This window comes from Leopardus geoffroyi, chromosome E1 (assembly GCF_018350155.1).
Source record: "Leopardus geoffroyi isolate Oge1 chromosome E1, O.geoffroyi_Oge1_pat1.0, whole genome shotgun sequence".
In the NCBI taxonomy this organism is placed as follows: domain Eukaryota; kingdom Metazoa; phylum Chordata; class Mammalia; order Carnivora; family Felidae; genus Leopardus; species Leopardus geoffroyi.
This window is the reverse complement of record NC_059330.1, coordinates 34,586,110-34,609,210: the sequence shown is the minus strand read 5'-3', so window position 1 is coordinate 34,609,210 and position 23,101 is coordinate 34,586,110. Positions and strand designations below refer to the sequence as shown.

At 37.9% G+C, this 23,101-nt stretch overlaps 1 protein-coding gene across 8 annotated transcripts in view; it reads right to left on the bottom strand.

Annotated features, from left to right (window-relative positions):
* Window positions 1-23,101, bottom strand: part of SPAG9 (sperm associated antigen 9) — a 132,241-nt gene that overhangs the window by 86,334 nt on the left and 22,806 nt on the right. For 6 of the 8 annotated variants that reach the window (XM_045488367.1, XM_045488369.1, XM_045488364.1 and 3 more), the window contains exon 2: window positions 13,103-13,223. In XM_045488367.1, coding sequence (XP_045344323.1) covers window positions 13,103-13,223 — 121 coding nt within the window. Of the gene's footprint in view, window positions 1-4,959; window positions 5,020-13,102; window positions 13,224-23,101 lie in introns of those variants that run through there. The other 2 variants (XM_045488375.1, XM_045488376.1) reach the window with 2 other exon arrangements.

Here is a 23,101-nt window from a genome sequence, read left to right as displayed (position 1 = left end):
TTCAAAATATACTTACTAATCTCATAGAAATTGCCCATTTCTATTTTTCTTAGCATACATCATACAAAAAAAGGCATTTAGGGGCATCTGGGTGGCTCAGTCGGTTGGGCGGCCGACTTCGGCTCAGGTCGTGATCTCCTGGTTTGTGAGTTTGGGCCCTGTTTCAGGCTCTGTGGTGACAGCTCAGAGCCTGGAGCCTGCTTCGGATTCTGTGTCTCCCTCTCTCTGCCTCTCCCCTGCTCGCTCACTCTCTCTCTCTCTCAAAAAAATAAATGTCAAAAAATTAAAGAAAAAAAGGCATTTAGCACATGCAAACTACATTTGGTTACACATGACTTGCCCCTTACCCTGTTTGTTATTTTTATTAATCAACTTTCTTTTTTTTTTCAACTTTATTATTGTTTTTTTAATGTTTACTTATTTATTTTAGAGAGGAGAGGGGCGGAGAGAGAGGGAGAGAATCCCAAGCAGGCTCTGCACTGCCAGCACAGAGCCCAACATAGGGCTTGAACCCACAAACCTCAATACCATGACCTAAGCTAAAATCAAGACTCAGACACTTAACCGAGTAAGCCACCCAGGTGCCCCTCAACTTTATTTTTTATAGCAGTTTTAAGTTCACAGCAAAAGTGAGTGGGAAGTACATAGCACCCATATACCCGCCTCCCCCCGCCCGCCACAACCTCCTCCACTATCCACATCCTGCACAAGAGTGGTATGTTTGTTACAGTCAATGAACCTACACTGACACATCATTATCACCCAAAGTCTATATATAATGTACATTAGGATTTACTCTTGGTGTGGAATATTCTACAGATTTGGACAAATATATATGACATGTAACCACCACTACAGTTTCATAAAAATAGTTTAACTGCCTTAAAATTTCTGTGCTCCACCTATTCATCCCTCTCCTTTTTTTTTTTTAATTTTTTTTTTCAACGTTTATTTATTTTTGGGACAGAGAGAGACAGAGCATGAACGGGGGAGGGGCAGAGAGAGAGAGGGAGACACAGAATGGGAAGCAGGCTCCAGGCTCTGAGCCATCAGCCCAGAGCCTGACGCGGGGCTCGAACTCAGGGACCGCGAGATCATGACCTGGCTGAAGTCGGACACTTAACCGACTGCGCCACCCAGGCGCCCCTTCATCCCTCTCCTTTAACCTTGGCAGCAACTGATCTTTTTTACTGTCTCCATAGTTTTACCTTTTCCAGAATCTCCACAGAGCTGGAATCACATGGTATGTAGCCTTTTCACATTGGCTTCTTTTATTTTGTAATACGCATTTGGGGTTCCTCGCTATCTTTTCAGGGCTTGATCGCTCATTTCCTTATTTTTTAAATTTATTTTTAATTATTTTTTAATTTTATATTTATTGACAGAGAGAGAGAGAGCGCGCAGGCAGGAGAGGGACAGAGAGGGGCGCCTGGGTGTCTCAGTCGGTTAAGTGTCTGCCTTCAGCTCAGGTCATAATCTCACGTTCATGGGTTCAAGCCCCACATTGGGCTCTCTGCTGTCAGCACAGAGCCTGCTTCAGATCCTCTGTCCCCCTCTCTCTCAGCCCCTGCCCCACTCACACTCTCTCTTTCTCTCTCTTAAAAATAAATTAATTAATTTAAAAAAGAAAGAAGAAGAAGGAGGAGGAGGAGGAGGACACAGAAATCCCAAGCAGGCTCTGCACTATCAGCAAGGAGCTTGACATGAGGCTTGAACCCACGAACCGCGAGATCACGACTTGAGCCGAAACCAAGAGTCAGATGCTTAACCAACTGAGCCACCCAGGCGCCCCTCCACCTTGAGTTTTAAAATAAAAACAGGCAAATTATCTCATGGTTAGAATGTCTGCATAAGATAGATTTAAACCTGTAGAAATGATAATCAGCGTCTCTAGCCTAAGTATTATCCACTTTCACCCTCCTCTCTACTCCAGTGTAAGAATAAATTATAGTCTATTCATCTCAGTCTATTTACTTGAGGTTCTTAAGTGATTTGTTTCTGTATCCCATTATGATTAAGCAGAAAACTTAAATTTGTTACTTTATATCATTATATCCAGAATGTATCATTGACAGCTAATTATATAAATCAAAACAAAACACCAAAATACATTACCTATTAAGTAGTAGACAGCCACACCATTACAAAGATGGTTCAAACATTAAGTTATCCACTTTCTCACGCATGAACTCAGAACTAAACAAGCCAGGATATCGGAATCCCAAGGGATATCTTCCCAAAGGGGTTGTTCATTATCCTCAACTCTGCAAAACTACATAGGCTTTCAGATGGCCAAGTTAGAGTTTGTTTTTTTTTCTGGTTCTGAGACTAGCAGATACACAGGCAATTAAAAGGCAGGGGGAAAGGGGAGGGGTCCACCAAGGTAGGTCCCCATAATGGAATATCATTCAGCCCTGAGACGGAATGAAGTACTACTGATACACGCTACAACACGGATGAGCCTTCTGCCAGGGGAAAGAAGCCAGTTACAGAAGACCATGTCCTGTATGATTCCACTTACATGAGATGTCCAGAATAGGCAAATCCATAGAAACAGAAAACAGATTAGTGGCTGCCAGGGGCTGGGGGAGGCAGGGCACGAGGAGCAGGTACCATAGGTATGGGTTTCTATGTGGAATGGCGAAAGTGATGTGGAATTAAGGTGCTTGTGGTGGCTGCACAACCTTGTGAATATACTAAAAACCCCTGATTTGTACACTCTTAAAAGGGTGGATTGAACAGTATGTGAATTATATATATATATTTTTTTATTTTAAGCAGGCTCCACACCCAGCGTGGGGCTTGAACTCAAGACCCTGAGATTAAGAGTTGCAAGCTCCACCAATTGAGCCAGCCAGGCACCTTGCAAATTATATATTTTTTTAAAGTGACAAGATGTCATTCAAAACCTATTCCTAACACAAGCAGCAGAAAATGACATAATTGAGTAGTAACCTATTTTTTAAAGGAAAAGACAGGAAGTCAAATGATAAGAGAACAAAAGAAAATCTCAACACTTAGTAAATGTTTGTTGAGTAAATGAAAATGCAGCGAAGAGTTTTAAAGTGATAATAAAAATTAAGCCAGAATAACACTGAAGTTATTTAAAACGCAGATTTCGGGGGCACCTGGGAGGCTCAGTTGGTTAAGTGTCTGACTTCGGCTCAGGTCATGATCTCGCAGAGCCCCGCGCCAGGCTCTGTGCTGACAGCCCAGAACTTGGAGCCTGCTTCAGATTCTGTGTTTCCCTCTCTCTGTCCCGCCCCTGCTTGTGTCTTCTCTCTCCCTCTATCCCCCTCTCTCTCTCTCTCTCAGAAATAATAAATTAATAACTTTAAAAAAATCAGATTATATAAGAGCACAAATTATAAATACTATATTTTCATTAAAATTTGCCATCTTTTCTTCCTCAGATAAATCACAAGTAGAAAGAACAGGCAGATGATCGCTAAGCTGTAGGTACATTCACTCTCTTGCCTCAACACTTGAGCAAAGTCATGCGCCACCTACTAAAGCTCTTAAGCTGAGGCAAAGACTGGCCAGATACTAATCAATTTCCTCTTTCTCTTAGACACCCTGCTTGATGGCATGCCCCAGCGTCTACAGTTAGCTCCTGACTGAGTTACAGCCACTGAAGTAGATGCAAATGCTGTTGTGCGCCACTCCTGAGGCCTGGTCCAAAAGAAACCTTCCACACACAACTGTCCATTCCCTTTCCCCTCTCCTCTACCTTACTGCAAGCGAGTATGATGAACTTGGGAGCCAGAAGTTGGAAAGAGCCTGCATCTCTACTGGAAACATCTGTTTTAAACTTCACATGAACAAGAAATAACATAACATTGGAGTCATTACATATGTATTTTGTGGCTTGGTTACTATAGCAACTACAGTTACTTTAACCCATAAATTAGCTTATAAACACACATTAAATCTAAATTCTCTTAAACATTCTAAATCATCGAAGGTATGTTACCCCATGGTGATTTTAAACAGTTTATGAATTTGTTATTTTGGATGATTTTCTGGACGTTTTTCTAAAGGTGATGATTTTCTCCAACCTAAAACCTCCAGCAAAGTACCTTGGTAGAAATTATCTACGACTGTATTTCATGTTTTCTTTACCTCTACTGTAATTCAAAATATTAGTATTATCTTTTTAGGTATATGGGTTAACCACCAAGATCAGGTAATACAAATTCAGAACCTCTCACTCTTTTGAAAATACTTCAAATACTCAGCACAGCATAGTCAATGGACTCCATTTTCTCAAGGCCTAGGCCACATGAGATAGAATGGTGTTTAACAGAGAAGTACTTTTAAAAATGCTGGGAAGAAGCATCTCTTCAAAGTCCTAAATGCCACTAAATAATCAGTAAAGGGGAAAGAAAAGGGAAGTGGGATGGACCGGGAAAAGCAGGAAAGAAAGGCCCAACTGGGCAAGGATGGCAGACATCCCTGAAAGCCTCAAGTACCATAAAGTTAACCTATGTCTATTGTTGCTGCATTATTTCTGAGGTGTAGTAAAAGATCATTTCTTGTTTCATAGTTCCCATGTGTACCCAAATGTGAGAATTATCCCAGGAAAAATCCTAAAGCCTTGTCATTTTATTCATCAAACTAGTCACAACCTGAGATTAAGAGGAAATAAACAAGATTCTGCTCATCCTTCCTACCCTAAAACAACAAATAAACTAATCTGCCATTTTTTAAAAAACTGGTAATATTCTGAAGAACAAATAAATCAAATGAATCAGGACATCTAAAAAGAAAAGGGGGGAGAGGGCAAGAAAATAGAAGAATCAAAAGACTAATCCAAAAATTTCCCCTTTTAATAGCTAGTAGAGATAATTCAGCCTTGTTTTGAATGCTCTTTCTTTCTATCCATCTTTCCAAAGAGCAAGACGACATGATTAAGGCAGGAAGAGCCACCTGCTCTGCCTGCTCAAAATCAGAGCTTACCTCCTTAGATTGATGGCCTTTGCCAAGTTTGGAACACCTTCCATCTCTGTTGTCTTCTGCCCCATCAGACTGCTGATAGGCCTATGGGGGGAAGAAAGAGAAACAGACCTGCTAGAATGCCGTATCCAACTCATTATTTGCCTTCTCAAAAGGAATCATCAGTTCTTACTATTCATGGAAGGCAGATAATCCAATGGTTATTTGGCCTCAAAAGATGGGCAATGGTCTTTCAGAAGCCTTTCCTTGAACAATTGAGCATCGGAAGTCTCAACAGGTAAGCAAGAATCAAATGCCGACTTAAGAGAAAACAAATCTCAGACAACCACACCAAAACAGTAATAAAAGCCTCTCCTCTGCCAACTACGTCCTACACCGTGTCTCTAAAATTCAAAAGACTTTCAGACAGATAGATGTTATTAATCAATGACAACATGAAACGCTAAAGAATTCTCATGAATTGATGATCCTATCCTAAAAACAGAGTAGAGTAACTTCAAAGAATCTCCATGGTAGAGATCTGACCTAGTCTCTGTCTTGAAGATGTTACCTAATCCATCCACGTCCGAAAGGTGGCTACTCTCCTACCTAAAGTCTCTATGTAGGAAGAGTCCATGCTTTCCCCTAGCACACATTCCTATGTATCACCTTACCTTCAAGGTTAAGAAATACTTCCTCATGATCAACCAAAACCAACAAATACATTTTCTCTAATTTAACCTTCCAAAATTACAGAAAAACAACTTGGTATCTTCTTTACCTATACCTTTATATGTTTGAAGTAATCAAATCATTTTTTATTCTGTTCTCTAAGCTAAATCACCATAAATCCCTTCACCGTTAGTCATAAAATTAATTTTCTCTGAAACTTTAGCTCTGGATATCAATTATAAACTATAACCTTAAGCTTCTCAATAGACAACACTAGACTACAGAAATGAGAGAGTCCAAATACAGACAATGAAACATAAAACAGATCTGAAGACCACATAGGATATTACTTAATGAAGCAGAAGTAATAAAATGCTAGTGTTTGCATCAATTATCCTGTGCTTAATTTTCTACTTTCCCTCTCAGATATAGGCTCTTAAAAAAGAAACCCTTGTATAAAATTTATTAAACATATAGAGGTTCTTAATATTGCAAAGAAGTAGATTTAAGCTAAATGAACTTAAAAAGTAGCTATTTAAAATATTTTTTAGTTTTTTATTATTTTTTATTGGGGGGAGGGGGAGAGGGGAAAAAGAGAGAGAGAGACTCTTAAGCAGGCTCCAAGTTCTGCGTGGAGCCTGACGTGGGGCTCAATCCCACAACTCTGGGATCATGACCTGAGTCGAAATCAAGAACTGGAACTTTCAACCAACTGAGCCATTCAAATGCCCCAAAAGTAACTTAAAAAAAAAAAAAAAAAACAACTTTCCGTATAATGTATTCTTTTTTTTTTTTTTTTTTTTTTTTTGGTAAAGTTTATTTATTTATTTTTGAGAGAGAGAGAAAATCCCAAGCAGGCTCTGCGCTAGGGACGTGGGGCTCCATCTCATGCACTGTGAGAACATGACCTGAGCTGAAATCAAGAGTCAGACACTTAAGTGACTGAGCCCACCCAGGCACTCCTTATTTTGCCATTTTTTTAAATCAGCAGATATAAAACTCCTAAAGCCGCCTTATTAAAAATCTGCTTTCAGCAAAAATACAAATCATCAGTTTTCTATTTTAATAATTGTAAAAATAATACAGAAGAGATTGCCTAATGACAAGAAAAAAATTAAAGTGGAAAAAGTGACTTATTACAATATTATTCAAATTCTCAGAATATTAACATTTACTGCCAATCACAAAGCCCAGGAAAGGCGCTAATAAAGCCTTTTCTTAACCTGAAGGCATTTTTTCTAAGTGATTTGAAAAACAGTGACAGAAAATATTTAGGCTCTTCTATCTATTAACTGGTATGAATCTATACCTGGTAACTTAAAAATGGTTTCTCTTTCTTCTGTGTTGTGAAAATTCTCAATTGACCATTCACATTATTAACAGACAGACCTGGCTTATGAATAATCCTCGAATTAGAAGTCTGTCCTAATCCTCTTATTCCTTTAAAATAAGAAAATATGTACATTAATAATTTTAATACCTCCCCATGCTTTCCACCTAGTATATGCTAATACTTATAAAGTGTTTTCCTTCCAATAATAATATATGTTTCAAGGTATTTGAAAGTAACTTATTAGACTATGATCTTGATACCAAATTCAAAAAACAAATGAATGTTGTTTGGGGGGAGGGGGTGGAAAGAGATAAAGGTCAGAATAAAGCTCCACCACAAATGTCATCAATTATCCAAAAATCATTTTTCCGTTTAATTTTTAAAAATAGGTTTGTATTCAAAGGAAGGAAGACCAGATTCAGAGAATACTTCCTAAGTAGCTTAAAAATCACTGCCATCATCTCCACAATTCAAGGGAAAGTCACCTGTTATAAATTCAAGGAGCTTAAGGGAAACAGTTTTCTCAAGAGAGAATCAAACAATAAATGATTCCATATCAGCTCTGTGTGTTAATATGTTGCAAATAATGAGTCAAAGTCATAAGTTATGATGAACAAAATGAAATATGCTACTAAACCTTACTTCTCCAATTCTGTTCATATTAAAAATGACCAAACACTATTATAAATCAAGAACCACTAAAATATTCCTCTTCCTTGCCCTGCTTCCTTAAATATATTCTAAGAAAATTACCAAAAGATAAAGAAACCTATAGGTTTGAAAAAATATTTACTCCAATATGATTCACTACACTGGAAAAAGTGTCCAACTAGCCAACAGAAATTTGTTTTAGTTTACCTGTATTTATTTTTACCCTGATTCATTCTTTCATTCCACAAAGGATTTGAGACAGCTTATAAGAATATATCCTAACAATTCATTACAAGTGTGTAAAATACAGATAAAAAAAAAAAGAAACAATTTAAAAATGCCAACCAGGTAAGGTCCAACAAACTAGTCCTTATGGTTGCACTTCTAAGTTTGTTCTGAGTTTCCAGAAGCCAAGGTAAAAAAAACAAAGTGGCCATTAAATAATTCTCACTAGAATAAAGGAGAAAACATAGTTCTCCAGAGAAAACAAGAATTGATAATAGATGGCATAGCTTCTGGATGATGGGTGTAGGCACACATTTAAAAAAGAATAAAGATTATACAAGAGAAACATGACAGAGTTAAGGAAAAGATACAAAGTTATACATACACTCTAACTGAAGTGATATAAAAACATAGCACATATGGGAAAAGACTAGATGGTCTTTGACTGCAATGACCATATTACATTCTTCTGTACCACAAACATACTCTTCTGTACCAAGCTAAATGCCAGGCATACAGTAGTATGATATTTTTAACTATCTATATTTAATTGGCTCATTGAAGGTAATATTTGGCTTACAAGACAGAAGTACTCAATATACAAAAGAACTAACGAATATAAAGTATTTTGTGATGAAGAACCCATTATGCCACATCTTGAATAGCAAGGCTGATTATAGACTCCTTGCATAGTTGTCAAGAACCGACAGGCCTTTCTCAACCCACAATTTCATTTTTCCACTCCATATATGTTTCTGATTCTTCCTTAAGGCTCACAAGACATTAACTACAAAGAAGCATTATTGTTACTCCCAGATAAGAAATCATATAAAGTGGCATTTTAAAAAATGCTTTATTCATGTTGGAAAAACCAAAACATATCCTACATAGTTCAAATTTTGAAAAGAGAGCAACTAGAAATCTCCAAAATTAAACATGACCACAAAACTGTAACAAAATTTTTATAGACTCAACTTCTCAACATTGTGAAATCATACCACAACCTGAGAGATTCCATGCTATCGAAAGCCGTAAAGTATGTCCTTTAATTCAGTTCCTATTTCTTGATGTTTTCTTGCTTCTCAAAAGCAAGTGACTACAACCAAAATTTCCCCTCTTAATACAGGAAGTAATCTTCAAAGCAGAACTTGGGACTTTCATTGTGGCTACTTTTTAAAGAGGATATGTGTCCTAAAACATATTAATCACAAGTGACAGAGAGTTTCTAAAATTAAAGACTCTTAACATACAAATATAAACATAGAAATTAAAGATACTGCTATCATATTGCATGCAAAAAATGGCACTAAACAGAAAAAATTGCACCCATCCCTCCTCTATTATAAATATCATTATCAGTAATTTCTGTGGCCTTAAGTATTTATTACAGATGTTAGAAACACAAAAAATACACTCAAAACTGAAAGTTTAAGACAATACAAATATATATTGCATTACAGTAACTGTAACAATCACGATATATTCTTTTAAAAAACTGATAAGATTAAGTAGTCTGGATATTCTGTTGCCTATCATACAAAAAAGTATTCATATACTCTTTTACGTACACTGGTTTACATTTGTTTTCATCTTTTTTTTTTTTTAAGTTTATTTATTTTGACAGAGAGAGACGCACGAGTGAGGTGGGGGCACAGAGAGATGGAGAGAGAGAATCCCAAGCAGGCTCCATGCCATCAGTGCAGAGCCCAACAGAGGGCTCAATCTTGTGAACCATGAGATCATGACCTGAGCCAAAATCAAGGGTCGGACGCTTAACCGACTGAGCCAGCCAGGCACCTGTTTTCATCTTTTAAAAAAACATATTTCCCGTCCTGGTTTTCCAAAAGGGTAGGGAACTGGTGATACTTAAAGATTATCTCCTATCAGAGATCTAGGCCAAAGCCTACAAACTCTAAGTTATAAGATGAATACATTCTTAGGATCTCACATATCACATGGTGACTACAGTTAATAATATTGCAGTATATATTTGGATTTTTTTTTATTTTTATTTATTTATTTTTTTTTTTAAATTTTTTTTTTTCAACATTTATTTATTTTTGGGACAGAGAGAGACAGAGCATGAACGGGGGAGGGGCAGAGAGAGAGGGAGACACAGAATCGGAAACAGGCTCCAGGCTCTGAGCCATCAGCCCAGAGCCCGACGCGGGGCTCGAACTCACGGACCGTGAGATCGTGACCTGGCTGAAGTCGGACGCTTAACCGACTGCGCCACCCAGGCGCCCCTATATTTGGATTTTTAAGAGACTAAATCTTAAGCATTCTCACCACAAAAATTAAAATTAAAAAAACATAATTCTCAGGTGACGGATTTGTTAACTTGATTGTGAGAGCCCTTTTGTAACGTATATGTATATCAAGTTGTCACACTGCACCCTTGAAATATATACCATCTTATTTGTCAATTACATCTCAATAAGTCAGGAAGGGTAAAAATATAAATGAAAAGATTACCTCCTACCACCACCTTTTTTAAAAATAAGGAGCTTTGACTCATTTAGAGATCAGAGGGAGAGAAAAACTAAGAGCGTAAATTGAAAAGACATTCAAATTATTTTCCTCCCCTAATTTTTTTCAGATATTTAAATGTGGTAAAATAAAGTCTTGGAAGAAAATTTTAAAATACACTAAGATTTCATATTATACCCCGTTAAAGCTTAAAGAAAAAACAGAAGGAAGAGAGGAGAAAGCAACCAGATGCAAAAGAAAAATATTCCAAGATATCAAAGGAAAAGGGAGGAGACAAGCATTAATAAAACACGACTCATTAAAGCCTCAGCTCACAAGCCAAGAGATCTAGTGTTACAAGCTTTGTGCATCTGAACGGTCAATTTTGATTAACCACAGTTACAAGTTCTTTTTAACTGTTATTTAGACACCAAGATTTATTTCAAACTGGGATAAACTCCCAGGGAGAGAATTTCTTGGTGGGATATTACATTATTAACGAAATTAAATAATAAAGTTTCAGATTAAATTTAGCTCAAAGACCACATCTACTTGAAGAATTTCTTCATCACTTGTCCTAGAGAATTAGCAATTATTTTTTAAATGATACCTTATTTTTTTAATTACTTTAAATTAAGATGGAAAACACTAGTAATCAGTACTTCTCAGAGAGAAATGAGAAGATACCACCCAGCATGACAATTCCAAAAAAGTTGGATATGATTCACTGGACTGGATAACAAATCTTAATTAAGAGATTGCTTATTTTGTTTATATTTACTAGGAAGGAACAGGAAGCAGGTTTTCGAAATTTTAGTAATTAAAGGGATAAAGTGTATGTGAAAAAAATTAGTAATTTATGCCGTTTAGGTAGTTTTGTGAAAAAAGTAGCAGTATTTCCTTTGAGCGTAAGAAAAATGCTTCAGGGGAATTCTTCCTATAATATCTCCCTTATCATTCAAACAGATTACTTACTGTATAAAAGGATTCTAGACAAGAAGTTCCTTTCTAGGTCTTAATCCAAAATTTGGAACTCTTCAGGAATCAAGAGGAAAATACAGTAAGTAGAACAATGAGGTTGTCAACTGTGCCTTTACTGTCTGGTTCTAAAATACAATACAATCTCTGATATAAAACACAATCACGTTAAGATTAAAATATTATCTCAACAGCTAATTTTTCTTCTTCTTTAACTAGAGAATGCTCAACTCTTGAAATGTAGCAAAAGCTTGCGACTGCCACAAGACTGTTTCTCTAGAGGAGTGGTACTCAGCAATGTGACTCCAGTAATATATTTGTTAGTGTATGCACTGTGGAGTCCATCATCCAGCTCTCTAAGACCTTAAATTCCTGAAATGATTTATTCTATTCTATTCCATTCCATTCCATTCCATTCCATTCCATTCCATTCCATTCCATTCCATTCTATTGCATTCCAATCCATTCCAATCCATTCTTTTCCATTCTAAGAAGGCTCTACATGCAACCTGGGGCTTGAACTCACAACTGGCTTACAAGAGCCAGTCTTGATCACACTCTGAGCCAGTCAGGCGCCTACCCCCCTTAAATTTCTATAGTGGAATCACAGAAGTCATTCGATACATTCAATGTGAAAAAAGGAAAAGATAGGGCCCTCTAGGTATCTACAAGCCTAAAAGTACAAAGAGAAGACATATGGCTCATTTTGTCTCACTGTAATTGGCTTCTGTAACCAAACATCCACTGGCTCCCTTCTATGACATCTGCTTAATAGCCATGTCAGTTCTCCTTGAATTCTACAATGATTGAACTCCAGATTCCAAGTGATTCAAGATATAGCTCTATTAGGCCATTCCAGAATGCTAGAAGAAGCAGTCAGTTATCACAGTCCAAGCCTGGTAGTCAGTGAGGTTTAGCCACCACGAATTCCTGTCCTTGACAGCAGGTGTCACTATGTAGCCTTAATGGTTGATGTAGGAAGAACTATGGGCCACCTCTCACTCCCAAGGATTCTGAGAGTTTACAGTGCTGGGAGGGAAAACTGGAGAGCTCCTCTGCCTGCCCAAATCAAACACGAAAATAGGCCATGAAGTTTCTCCCCATTTCTTTTTCTAATTTTGACTTAATTAGGTCCACTTTCATTAGCCAAAAAGAGAAATCATCCTTGGAGTTTAAAACAATAGTTATTTTTAAATCAAAAATAAGATAAAATTGTACTTAAAAATGAAATAATTCTGAAAAATGATATTCTGTTCCTTTAAACTCCCTCGGTTTTCCACTAGAAAAGAACGAAATGAAGAAGTCAGTATTTTTTTTTTTTAAGTAAACTCTGTGCCCAAAGTGGGACCTGAACTCACGACCCCGAGATTAAGAGTCACACGCCCTACCAAGTCAGCCAGATGCCCCCAGAAGTCAGTAATTCTATTACACACACTTCAGAGCTAGAGTTTTCGTCACATTTTTAAATTTCAAAGCAATACAGAAAGCAATGGCACTTTGTGTAATTGATCAAAATCAGAAGAAATGATCCACATGCACACACATCAGAATCCTGAATAATGGATATAGTACAATGTTAACCACCAACAAAGGCTCAGAGCTAAATTGAAGAAGAGAGTCTTAAATGTATCTTTGATTTAGTCATTTCTGTAGACATCAGTACCATGTGAAAATGTGAACAAAAAAGGACTAAGCCTAGCTTCCAGGTCTCACTCTTCAGCCTGGGATGACAATTCCAAGCATATACTTGGAACACCAGTCAAATGTCAAGATGAGTCATTGCACTATTAGAGCCCACTCTTTAATGTGCAATTACAGAGGAGAAGTATTTTTACTTACTCTGGTCAGCATAGTTTTTTGCTTTGAGTTCAAGTTGTCTTGTTTGAGATTCTAAAGATTCCACTCGGGTCTGTAAATCCTTTTTTTCCTGTTCTTGAGAGTCTTCAAATTCAATGAATTTCTAATAGAAAAAGAAAAGTATTATTTTCATTAGAGAAATGAAAATTTTTTAACATTATCAATTCCTGTGTTTCTTGGTATCAAAAATCACAATTAGGCATTAACTACCCAGAAAGATCTCAGAATCAGGAACTTAGGTTGATTTTTAGTTTCTCTATAAAAACATCCAAATATAGAAGGAAAAAGATGACACAGTTTATGAAGTGCTTCCACTTCATATCATTGGCATTCCAAAGAAAATACACACATCCTACTCCAAATTTATGAATACTTTGACTAGCATTATTTGCATATTCATGAGTTAAAGACATAATTTTTTACATATTGCTGTACAGAATATGTGCAACAAATGGAGAACTATAGAATGATGATGTGTCAATAAATATTTGTTCAATTGTTTAATGATTCTAGATTACCTGAACTATGGAGTTTAAATTCCTGAGAAAAAGATAACTCACAAGAAATAACTTCACCAAAAATTCAATTTACTGAAACTGTTCTTGTCAAGAAGATTATCACTAAATCTCAGTCTCTTCATCTTAATTCTTCTATCAGTATCATTTGACATCTGACCACTCACTCCTTAAAACTTTTTTTTTTTTTTTTTTTTAATTTGGCTTCCAGGATTTTGTTTTCCTTCTACTTTACTGGTGGTTCCTTCTTGGTCTTCTTTGTTGGTTCTTTCTGTTCTCCCCAATTTATTAACATTCACAAGGTCAGTCCTTGGATAACTTTTTCTCTTCATTGTTTACTCTTATTCTCTGATCTCATCCAGTTCCATGGCTAACTATACTAACTATATGCTGACAACCTCCAAATTTCTAGTCCAGTCTCTAGCCTAGACCTCAATTCCAGATTTACATGTCCAACTGCCTACTGAACAACTTCATCTGAATGTCTAATAAGCATCTTAACCTCAACATGTCAAAGCTTGCTCCTCTTGGTGTTAGCTAGCTCATTTAATTACTGTGGTCAATTGTTCAGGCTCAAAACTTGAGTCAGCTTTGAGTCTTCTCTTTCTCTAACACCTCATATCCAATCCATTAGCAAATCTACCTTCAGATCCAACTCCTTTTCATCATCACCACCATCAGCGTGGTCTATGCTACCATTATCTATTGCCTGGATTAAGACGACAGCAACTGCCTCCTAGCCAATGTCCTTACTTCCACCGTTGCCCCTACAACACATTCTCAACACAGTAGTGAGAGTGAACCTTTAACAAGTAAGTCAGATGGGGCGCCTGGCTGGCTCAGTTGGTAGAGCATTCAACTCTTGATGTCAGGGTCTTGAGTTCAAGCCCCATGTTGGGTGTAGAGATTACTTTACGAAATGAATACACACTTTTTAAAAAAGGGGAGTAAGTCAGATCAGTTTACTCCTCTGCTCAAAATCCTCAGATTACTTACGTTCTACCAAAATCTTTACCATAGCTTCCCATGACCAACACAATCTACATCATCCTCTTCTACTCTTCCTCTCCCCACCCCACCTCCCTCACAGTCTAGTTCAAGCTTCCCTGAAGAACCTTTGCAGCTGCTTCCTACAGTCTGGAATCTCTTCCTCCACATATCCAATTGGCTTGCTCCCTCCTCACCTCCTTAACATCTTTGTTCAAATGTCACCTTCTTACTAAGATTTTCCATGTGGTATTTAAAACTGCAGTTACCCAGTCCCTACTTACCTCTCTACTTTTCTTCTCTCCAGCACTTACTTTCATCTAACATACTATAAATTTCAGTAATTATTTATTATCTGCTTTGCCTCACTAGAATGTAGACTCCATGAGGGTAGGGACTTTTGTTTTCTTTGCTGTTGTATTCCCGGTACAAAGAATGATGACAGCTCAAATATTTGTTAAAGAAATGAATGAATAAACAAATTTTAAAAAAACTTTCAGAGTAAAAAACTGAAGCCCCTATAGAAAAATATAGAGTTCACAAGAAAACTTAGATATCACTAAATACACCCTAGTTTTAATATGAAATTTCTTGTTCATTACTTGCTTTATCTGTCCTGCAACTTTTCAGTCACTATAGTGGACACTGTTTTTTGTCTGCACACATTGCCCTCCTTTGTAACTTCTCTCCAGTTCCACGCTAACTCTATTCAGTCCATATAATTTAATTCGTGAGGACTCCATCTCCCTAGAGGTGGGCATATGACTTGAGCCAGACAGGTCATTCTTCTCCAGGATACCTGCCAGTTATTAGGAAGAATACTACCTCTTTTCCTCTGGAATCACAAACTCTTATTAGCAGGCTTAAGCTGCAGAGGGACATCTTTTTTCCAACACATGGAAAGAACGAGCCTGAGAAATGAAGCCAATATAAAGAAAAACAAAGAGCAAGGAGGAATAAAATCCTAATCAAAGGTACTATTTGAGTCCTAGATTCAGTAGTTCTTGGAGCCAGCATTTTCCAGTCATTTTTATTTTTTCAGTTACATAACCCAATGCAATCCTATTTTACATAAGCTTATTTGAGATGGTTTCTAGCATAAGAAACTGAAAGAACCCTCACATACTCATCTACTTTCCCTCAAGAGCCATTTGATTTCCTTATATTAGAGAACATTTTCCTGATCTTTGGACGTTTGAAACCTATAACCTCGGAAACATTGGTTCTTAATCATCCAGAGGTCCACAGACCCATTTGGTAATTTGATATATCCATGAACCATGTTTCCCCAGAAAAAAATGCCTGCATCCAACCCGAGTTCTGTCTATTTTTTCTCAGAGACTCAGGGAGCCCTTAAGTCCTTCCACAAACCACACATTTAGCACCCATGCCCTATACATTTTATTAACATATTCCATATTTGTGAGGCTTCTGGGAAGCCTCAAACCACCATTGTTTACTTTTCCAGAACACTAACCCAAAGATGACCCTAAGTAAAAGGGGTAAAAGTTTCAGTAAATGTAAGACAAGAGGCAACTGGACAAATCATTCGTTCATTCATTCATTCATTCAAAAAATGTCTCCTATCTACTCTGTGCCGGGCACATGGAACATGACTGTGATTACCACACTATCCCTGCCTTCAGAAGGTGTTCACTGGCTACAAACTGAATGCAAACAGGAGATATAAAGGTTATGTCGAACAGAAAATCAATAGCTATACAACAGGATGTTGCTGATGAAGTCTGTATAAATTATTTCAACATTTTGCCAGAGGATACAAGCAAAGACTAAGAATTAATAAGAAAAAGTAATTATTTTTTGGCCTGCTTTGAAAACGATGCTCCCATGGCTAACTAAACTGCTATATCTGGGTTAAGTAAGCAGAAATTTTAGGCTTCTTTTGTGCTATGGATAAAAGGCTGTTTTAAAGAACAGACAGTAGACCTGAAATCATTATTGCACTATATGCTAATTTGGATGTAAATTTAAAAAAATAAAATTAATAAAAAAAAAAAGAACATACAGTAGATGTTTACCAAGTAACATTTAAAATGATGTGCTACTGGGCACCTGGGTGGTTCAGTCGGTTAAGTGTTTGACTTTGGCTCAGGTCATGATCTTGCAGTTTGTGAGTTTGAGCCCCGCATCGGGCTCTGTGCTGACAGCTCAGAGCCTGGAGCCTGCTTCAGATTCTGTGTCTCCTCCTCCCTCTGCCTCTCCCATGCTCATGCTCTGTCTCTCCCTGTCTCTCAATAATAAATAAACGTTAAGAAAAAATTTTTTTAATGATGTGCTACTGAACTTCTAACAAAAGTCTTTACCACTAACAGATTGGTAGTTGCCAGGAGCAGGGGGTAGGGGTAGGGGAAAATGGTGAAGGTGGTCAAAGGGCACAAACTTCAGTTACAAGATGAGTAAGTTCTGGGGATGTAATGTACAGAATGGTGATTATAGATAACACCACTGAACTATACATTTGAAAGTCACTAAAAGAAGATTTTGTAAGTTCTCACCACAAAAACAAAAACTAATTATGTGACAGGATGTTAACTAACCTTACTTGTGGTAATCATTTTGCAATATATACATATCTCAAATCATTATAGGGTTGCCTGGGTAGCTCAGTGGGTTGGGCATCTGGCTCTTCATTTCAGCTCAGGTCATGATCTCACGGTTGGTGGGATCGAGCTCCGTGTCGGGCTCTGAACTGACAGCTCAGAATCCTGCATAGGATTCTCTCCCCCTCTCTCTGCTGCTCCCAGGCTCACCCTTGCTCTCTCTCTTAAAATAAATAAATAAACATTTTTTAAAAATTCATTACACTGTACACCTTAACCTTCCACAATGTTATACATCAATTATTTCTCAATAAAGCTGGAAAAAAAAAAAGCCTTACTACTATTCTGCCTATTCAGAACCTCTGATAGAAGAAACATCATCATGAACACACAGCTTCATGTTTGCTTTGTTTCTTAGCGACCCAGTTTGGCTACAGAAGGGCATGAATAATCCATAACTGTTTAGCAGTCACTACACTACTATCTGCTTACTGTACAAGCATTATTTACACCTACCTAGATGATTCATGTTTCAATATTGTTCACATTTTTTTATGACTACTGAGGCTTTATATCTATATCACCTCAAGTAAATACAGCAAAAGAAAAAAAAAGAGATCCCCCCCCCCCCACCCCAAAATGATGTGACAGTTCACGGACTGGCAGGGCTATGTATCTCCAAATGTAAATCTCTTGTTTCTGCAGTTTCCCTTCACAGGAAGGGACTGGCAATAATGAAAATATTGCAAAGCAAATACATAATGCCAGTCCTTTCCTTCAAGCAAATTAAAACATAAACTTAGAGAGTACAAAACGAACTACCATCTCTCACAAGGGTGTATATGTTTGTTTTCTCTCTTATTCTAAACAGCAGATCCTAAATTAAGCTTTTTGGAATCATGAACTCCTTGGAGAATCTTATGAAAATAGATCCTTTCCTCAGGAAGACAAATATATGAAAGATAAAACTACGCAAACTTAGTGCATCTTCAAGGTCTACAAGAAATCAAGAATGATTTTCCACCATTTATAAAAATAGTGAATGTTGATTTCTTTTAAAATCATCTTTTAAAATTCTCTCTGTTCATAAAAGTCCCAATTTTAAATGTGTTATTATATCTTGGTTTGGAAACGTACATCTGCCACCCTCATTTAAAATACTAATGATGGGGGCAGGGGAGCGCCTGGGTGGCTCAGTCGGGTAAGCACCCGACTTCAGCTCAGGTTGTGATCTCACGGTTTGTGAGTTCAAGCCCCACATGGGGCTCTCTGCTGTCCTTGCCGAGTCCACTGTCTCTCTCTCTCTCTGCCCCTCCCCCACCCTCACGCACGCTCTCTTTCTCTCTCAAAAATAAAGAAACATTATAAACAAACGAACAAACTCATTAAAAATTGAAAAAAAAAAAAAAGAGAAGCATAAAATGGGGGACTAACTTGATACGAGAGACTATGGGAAAACCTTCCTGAGACATTTGAGCTGAGACCTGAAAGATAAATAAAAGTTCATCAAGCAAAGAGAGGCTGAAAGAAACCAAGGGCATCCAGAATGGCCAAGCTCAAAGACAAGTTAAAGAGGATGGCTGGAGATGAGGCTGGACAATTAAGGACCAAATCCTACAGGACCTTGCAGAATACAGGATAATATCAGAGATACTGAACTCCACTCCTCCTTTGGAAAGCTCAGTGTGAGACCATATGGGAAATTCAATGGAGGGAGCTGAGGGAGTTTGAGAGGAGAACCAGAGTGTGTAAAGGGAGAGAGACCAAAGGTCACCACAATAGTCCAAATGGGAGAATGGAGACAAGGATGAATTCAAGATAATTTGTTGGAGGGAAAATATACACAATTGGTGACTGAAAGAACGTAAGGGAGAAGAGAAAAGGAAAAATGAGGAAAGAAGACCAATTTCCGGCTTAACCAATGATGGAGCTGGTGATATTGCTTATCTGAAATAAACAAAGCTACAATAGCCAAATTATGGAAACAGCCTCACTGTCCATCAATTGAAGAATGGATAAAGAAGATGTGGCATATATGTATACACTGGAATATTACTCAGCCAGAAAAAAAGAATGAAATCTTGCCATCTGCAACAACGTGGATGGAGGTAGAGAATATAATGCTCAGTGAAGTAAGTGAGAGAAAGATAAATACCATATGATTTTACTCATATGTGGAATTTAAGAAACAAAATGAGCAAAGGGAAAAAGAGAGAGAGGCAAACAAAGAAACAGACTTGGTAACACTTGTGATGAACACCAGGTCATATATGGAAATGTCGAATCATTATATTGTACCCCTGAAATTAATATTAAACTGTACGTTAACTGGAATTTAAGTAAAAACTAAAACAGCAAAAGAAGTAGGTAAAAGTTAATATAATACAATTGATATATATTTTTTTAATGTTTATTTCTGAGAGACAGAGCATGAGCGGGGGAGGAGTAGAGACAGATGGAAACACAGAATCTGAAGCAGGCTCCAGGCTGTCACCACAGAGCCTGACTTGGGGCCCGAACACATGAACCGCGAGATCATGACCTGAGCTAAAGTCAGATGCTTAACCAACTAAGTCACCAGGTGCCCGTAAAGTTTATTTTTTTTTAATTGATTAAGGCAACTGCCCCTTGGGATTTTTATTTGTAAATAAGTTATCTCATTATTTGGAGTGTAACTAGCACAACCTACCTGCAGGTTAGCAATATGGATCACAGTCTTTAAAGAATGTATGAGGGCGGTGTTATTTTTCATATATTCTTTAAGGACTTTGTTATATGTAGTATGATCCTAAATTTATATACTGGAGGAATAAATAAGCAAAAGAAAAGATGTGGAAGCATATATTAAAATGTTCATAGTGGCTATTTAGCAGTGGTGGGATTAAAGGTGATTTTATCTTTCTTAATAGCCCTTATCCTTAAGTAGCCTAAAGTTGCATTGTTTGTTGGGGTTTTTTTCCGTACAATAAATATGTATTATTTACATATTTTAAAAGAATAAAGGAAAGTGGAAAAACGCATACTGAAGGCCTATACCTCCTCAATGGTAGTGAAGCTAAACATGAACCTTCATTTACATTTCAGCTTAGAAAAGTTGCCAAATTAAACATTAATATTACTGCTTAACTAACCAAAAATGATTATGGGTGTTTTTCTAAATACAATTAATCAAAACCATAGTCTGAAATAGGATACTGAGAGAGGAAAATCAGTGTGAAGGGAGAATTCCACTTTAATTATATACAGTTCATGCTATATGCCATGACCTTACACTAGATCTGTTGAAGTCGAAAGCTACAATACAGGGTGGAGTATGTCAGCACTAGGATATAGAAGTGTGGATCCATCCCAGAAAGACTCTAAAAAGAATGTAGAAAATAGATTCATTTTATAGATATCATTCTTTCCTATAAAGGTACTTACAAGAGAGTTCCAATTACAACTAGATTTCCTTTTATCAACCCAAATCTGCATCTAATGCTGTATTTTTACAGGACTTGAGGCTTTATCCCAGCCGGAGACATTTTGAAGGAGGGGGCGGGGAAAGTAAGTACATGCTCAAAAACAAAGTAAATGGACACTAAAAAGAAGCCTATTGGCAGGGTGCCTGGGTGGCTCACTTCGATTAAGTGACTTTGACTCTGGTCATGATCTCAAGGTTCATAGGTTTGAGCCCCGTGTCGGGCTCTGTGCTGACAGCTCAGAGCCTGGAGCCTGCTTCAGATTCAGTCTCCCTCTCTCTCTGCCCCCTTCCCTGCTTGCACTCTGTCTCTCTCTGTCTCTTTCTCTCTCCCAAACATAAACAGTATATATTATTTTAAAAATAGAAGCCTAGGGGCGCCTGGGTGGCGCAGTCGGTTGAGCGTCCGACTTCAGCCAGGTCACGATCTCGCGGTCCGTGAGTTCGAGCCCCGCGTCGGGCTCTGGGCTGATGGCTCAGAGCCTGGAGCCTGTTTCCGATTCTGTGTCCCCCTCTCTCTCTGCCCCTCCCCCGTTCATGCTCTGTCTCTCTCTGTCCCAAAAATAAATAAACGTTGAAAAAAAAAAAAAAAATAGAAGCCTATGGGCATTCATAATTGATTAAGTGTGACTTTACTTCTTGCCAGTGGAATAACTTCATGAAGCTGGTCTGCCTCCACTACATTTAGAAAATGCTGGGGTTCGGGCAATATCAAAATCAAGGCAGGAGAAGGGCAGTTTTTCAAATTACAAAAGCATCCAACCCTGGAAAACTCTAGCTACTCCCCTCCAGCACGGGAGTCTGTCAGAGCCACTCAGGTATGTTGCTGTGGAGTACACATCCCTCCCTTCACCCCTTTTTGTCTCCCTCTTTATGTCCTCTGTCACCAACACACTTCTTTAAAAAAGTGTACGGTGGGGAGAGTAAGAGCCCATGCATACATGGCTTTTTTTTTTTTAGCATGTAAGATAAATCCCTCTTCACTAGATACCCTTTGCCCCTCTCAATTACTAATCAGCCAACAACACTGACATTAACTTCAGACAGAACTCTCCTGAGAGCAACTAGACACTGTTAAAAAAACAAAAACAAAAAACAAAACAAAACAAAACAAAAACTCCATAGACAATACAGACTTATGTTAGGATCTAAAAAGAATAAGCTTTGTGATGAAGCAAAATGGTTTCAAGTCCAGATGGCCTATAGGGGCTGTTTTTCTCCACTGTTGTGGAGAAAAAAACAAATGAATACTTTGAAAAGCTAAGCTCACCAAGTTTAAAAAAAAAAAAAAAAAACCCTAGGGACTGTTCCTAATTGGAGTAAAGATTCAAGAGCCAAAAAAAAAAAGCCCTTTAAAATAGTAACTTTGAGGGGCGCCTGGGTGGCTCAGTTGGTTGAGTGATCGACTTCGGCTCAGGTCATGATCTCACAGGTCGTGAGTTCGAGCCCCACGTCGGGCTCTGTGCTGACAGCTCAGAGCCTGGGGCCTGCTTCAGATTCTGTCTCCCTCTCTCTCTGCCCTTCCCCCACTCATGTTCTATCTCTCTCTGTCTCAGAAATAAATAAACATTTTAAAAAATATATTTGTTTGGGGTGCCTGGGTGGCTCAGTCAGTTGAGTGACCGACTTCGGCTCAGGTCATGATCTCGCAGTTCATGAGTTCGAGCCTCACGCTGGACTCTGGCTGACAGCTCAGAGCCTGGAGCCTGCAGCCTGCTTCGGGTTCTGTCTCCCTCTCTCTCTCTCTGCTCCTCCCCTGCTCGCACTCTGTCTCTCTCTCTCTCTCTCTCTCTCTCTCTCTCAAAAACACAAATAAATAAAATAAAATAATTTTTAAAAACTATTTTTATGAGACAACTGAGAAATGTGTATACTGATTAAACATTAAATATTATTAAGAAATCATTTATTGGGCACCTGAGTGGCTCAGTTAGTTAAGCGTCCAACTCTTGATTTTGGTTCAGGTCATACATGAGCTCATGGTTTGTGAGACTGAGCCTCTCTCTGTCCTCTCCCCTGCTTCTCAAAATGAATAAATAAACTTTAAAAAAAAGAAATAATCTGGGACGCCTGGGTGGCTCCATCAGTTGGGTGTCCAACTTCGGCTCAGGTCATGATCTCACAGTTCGTGAGTTGGAGCCCCACGTCGGGCTCTGTGCTGAAAGCTCAGAGCCTGGAGCCTGCCCCTGCTCATGCTCTGTGTCTCTTTGTCTCTCAATAATAAATGTTAAAAAATTTAAAAAAATTTTTTTAATCAAATAAGTATGTACAAAGGCACATGTACAAGAATATTCATTGAAGCACTATTTGTAATAACAGCTAAAGACCGGAAGGTAATTCAATGTCCATCAACAGATAGTGGATAAATACGTTATGACAGAGGCATATGATGAAAACTATGTAATTAGAGAGCTGGGGTGAGGATGGGGCTAAAATGGGGGAAAAGTGGAAGTCTAAA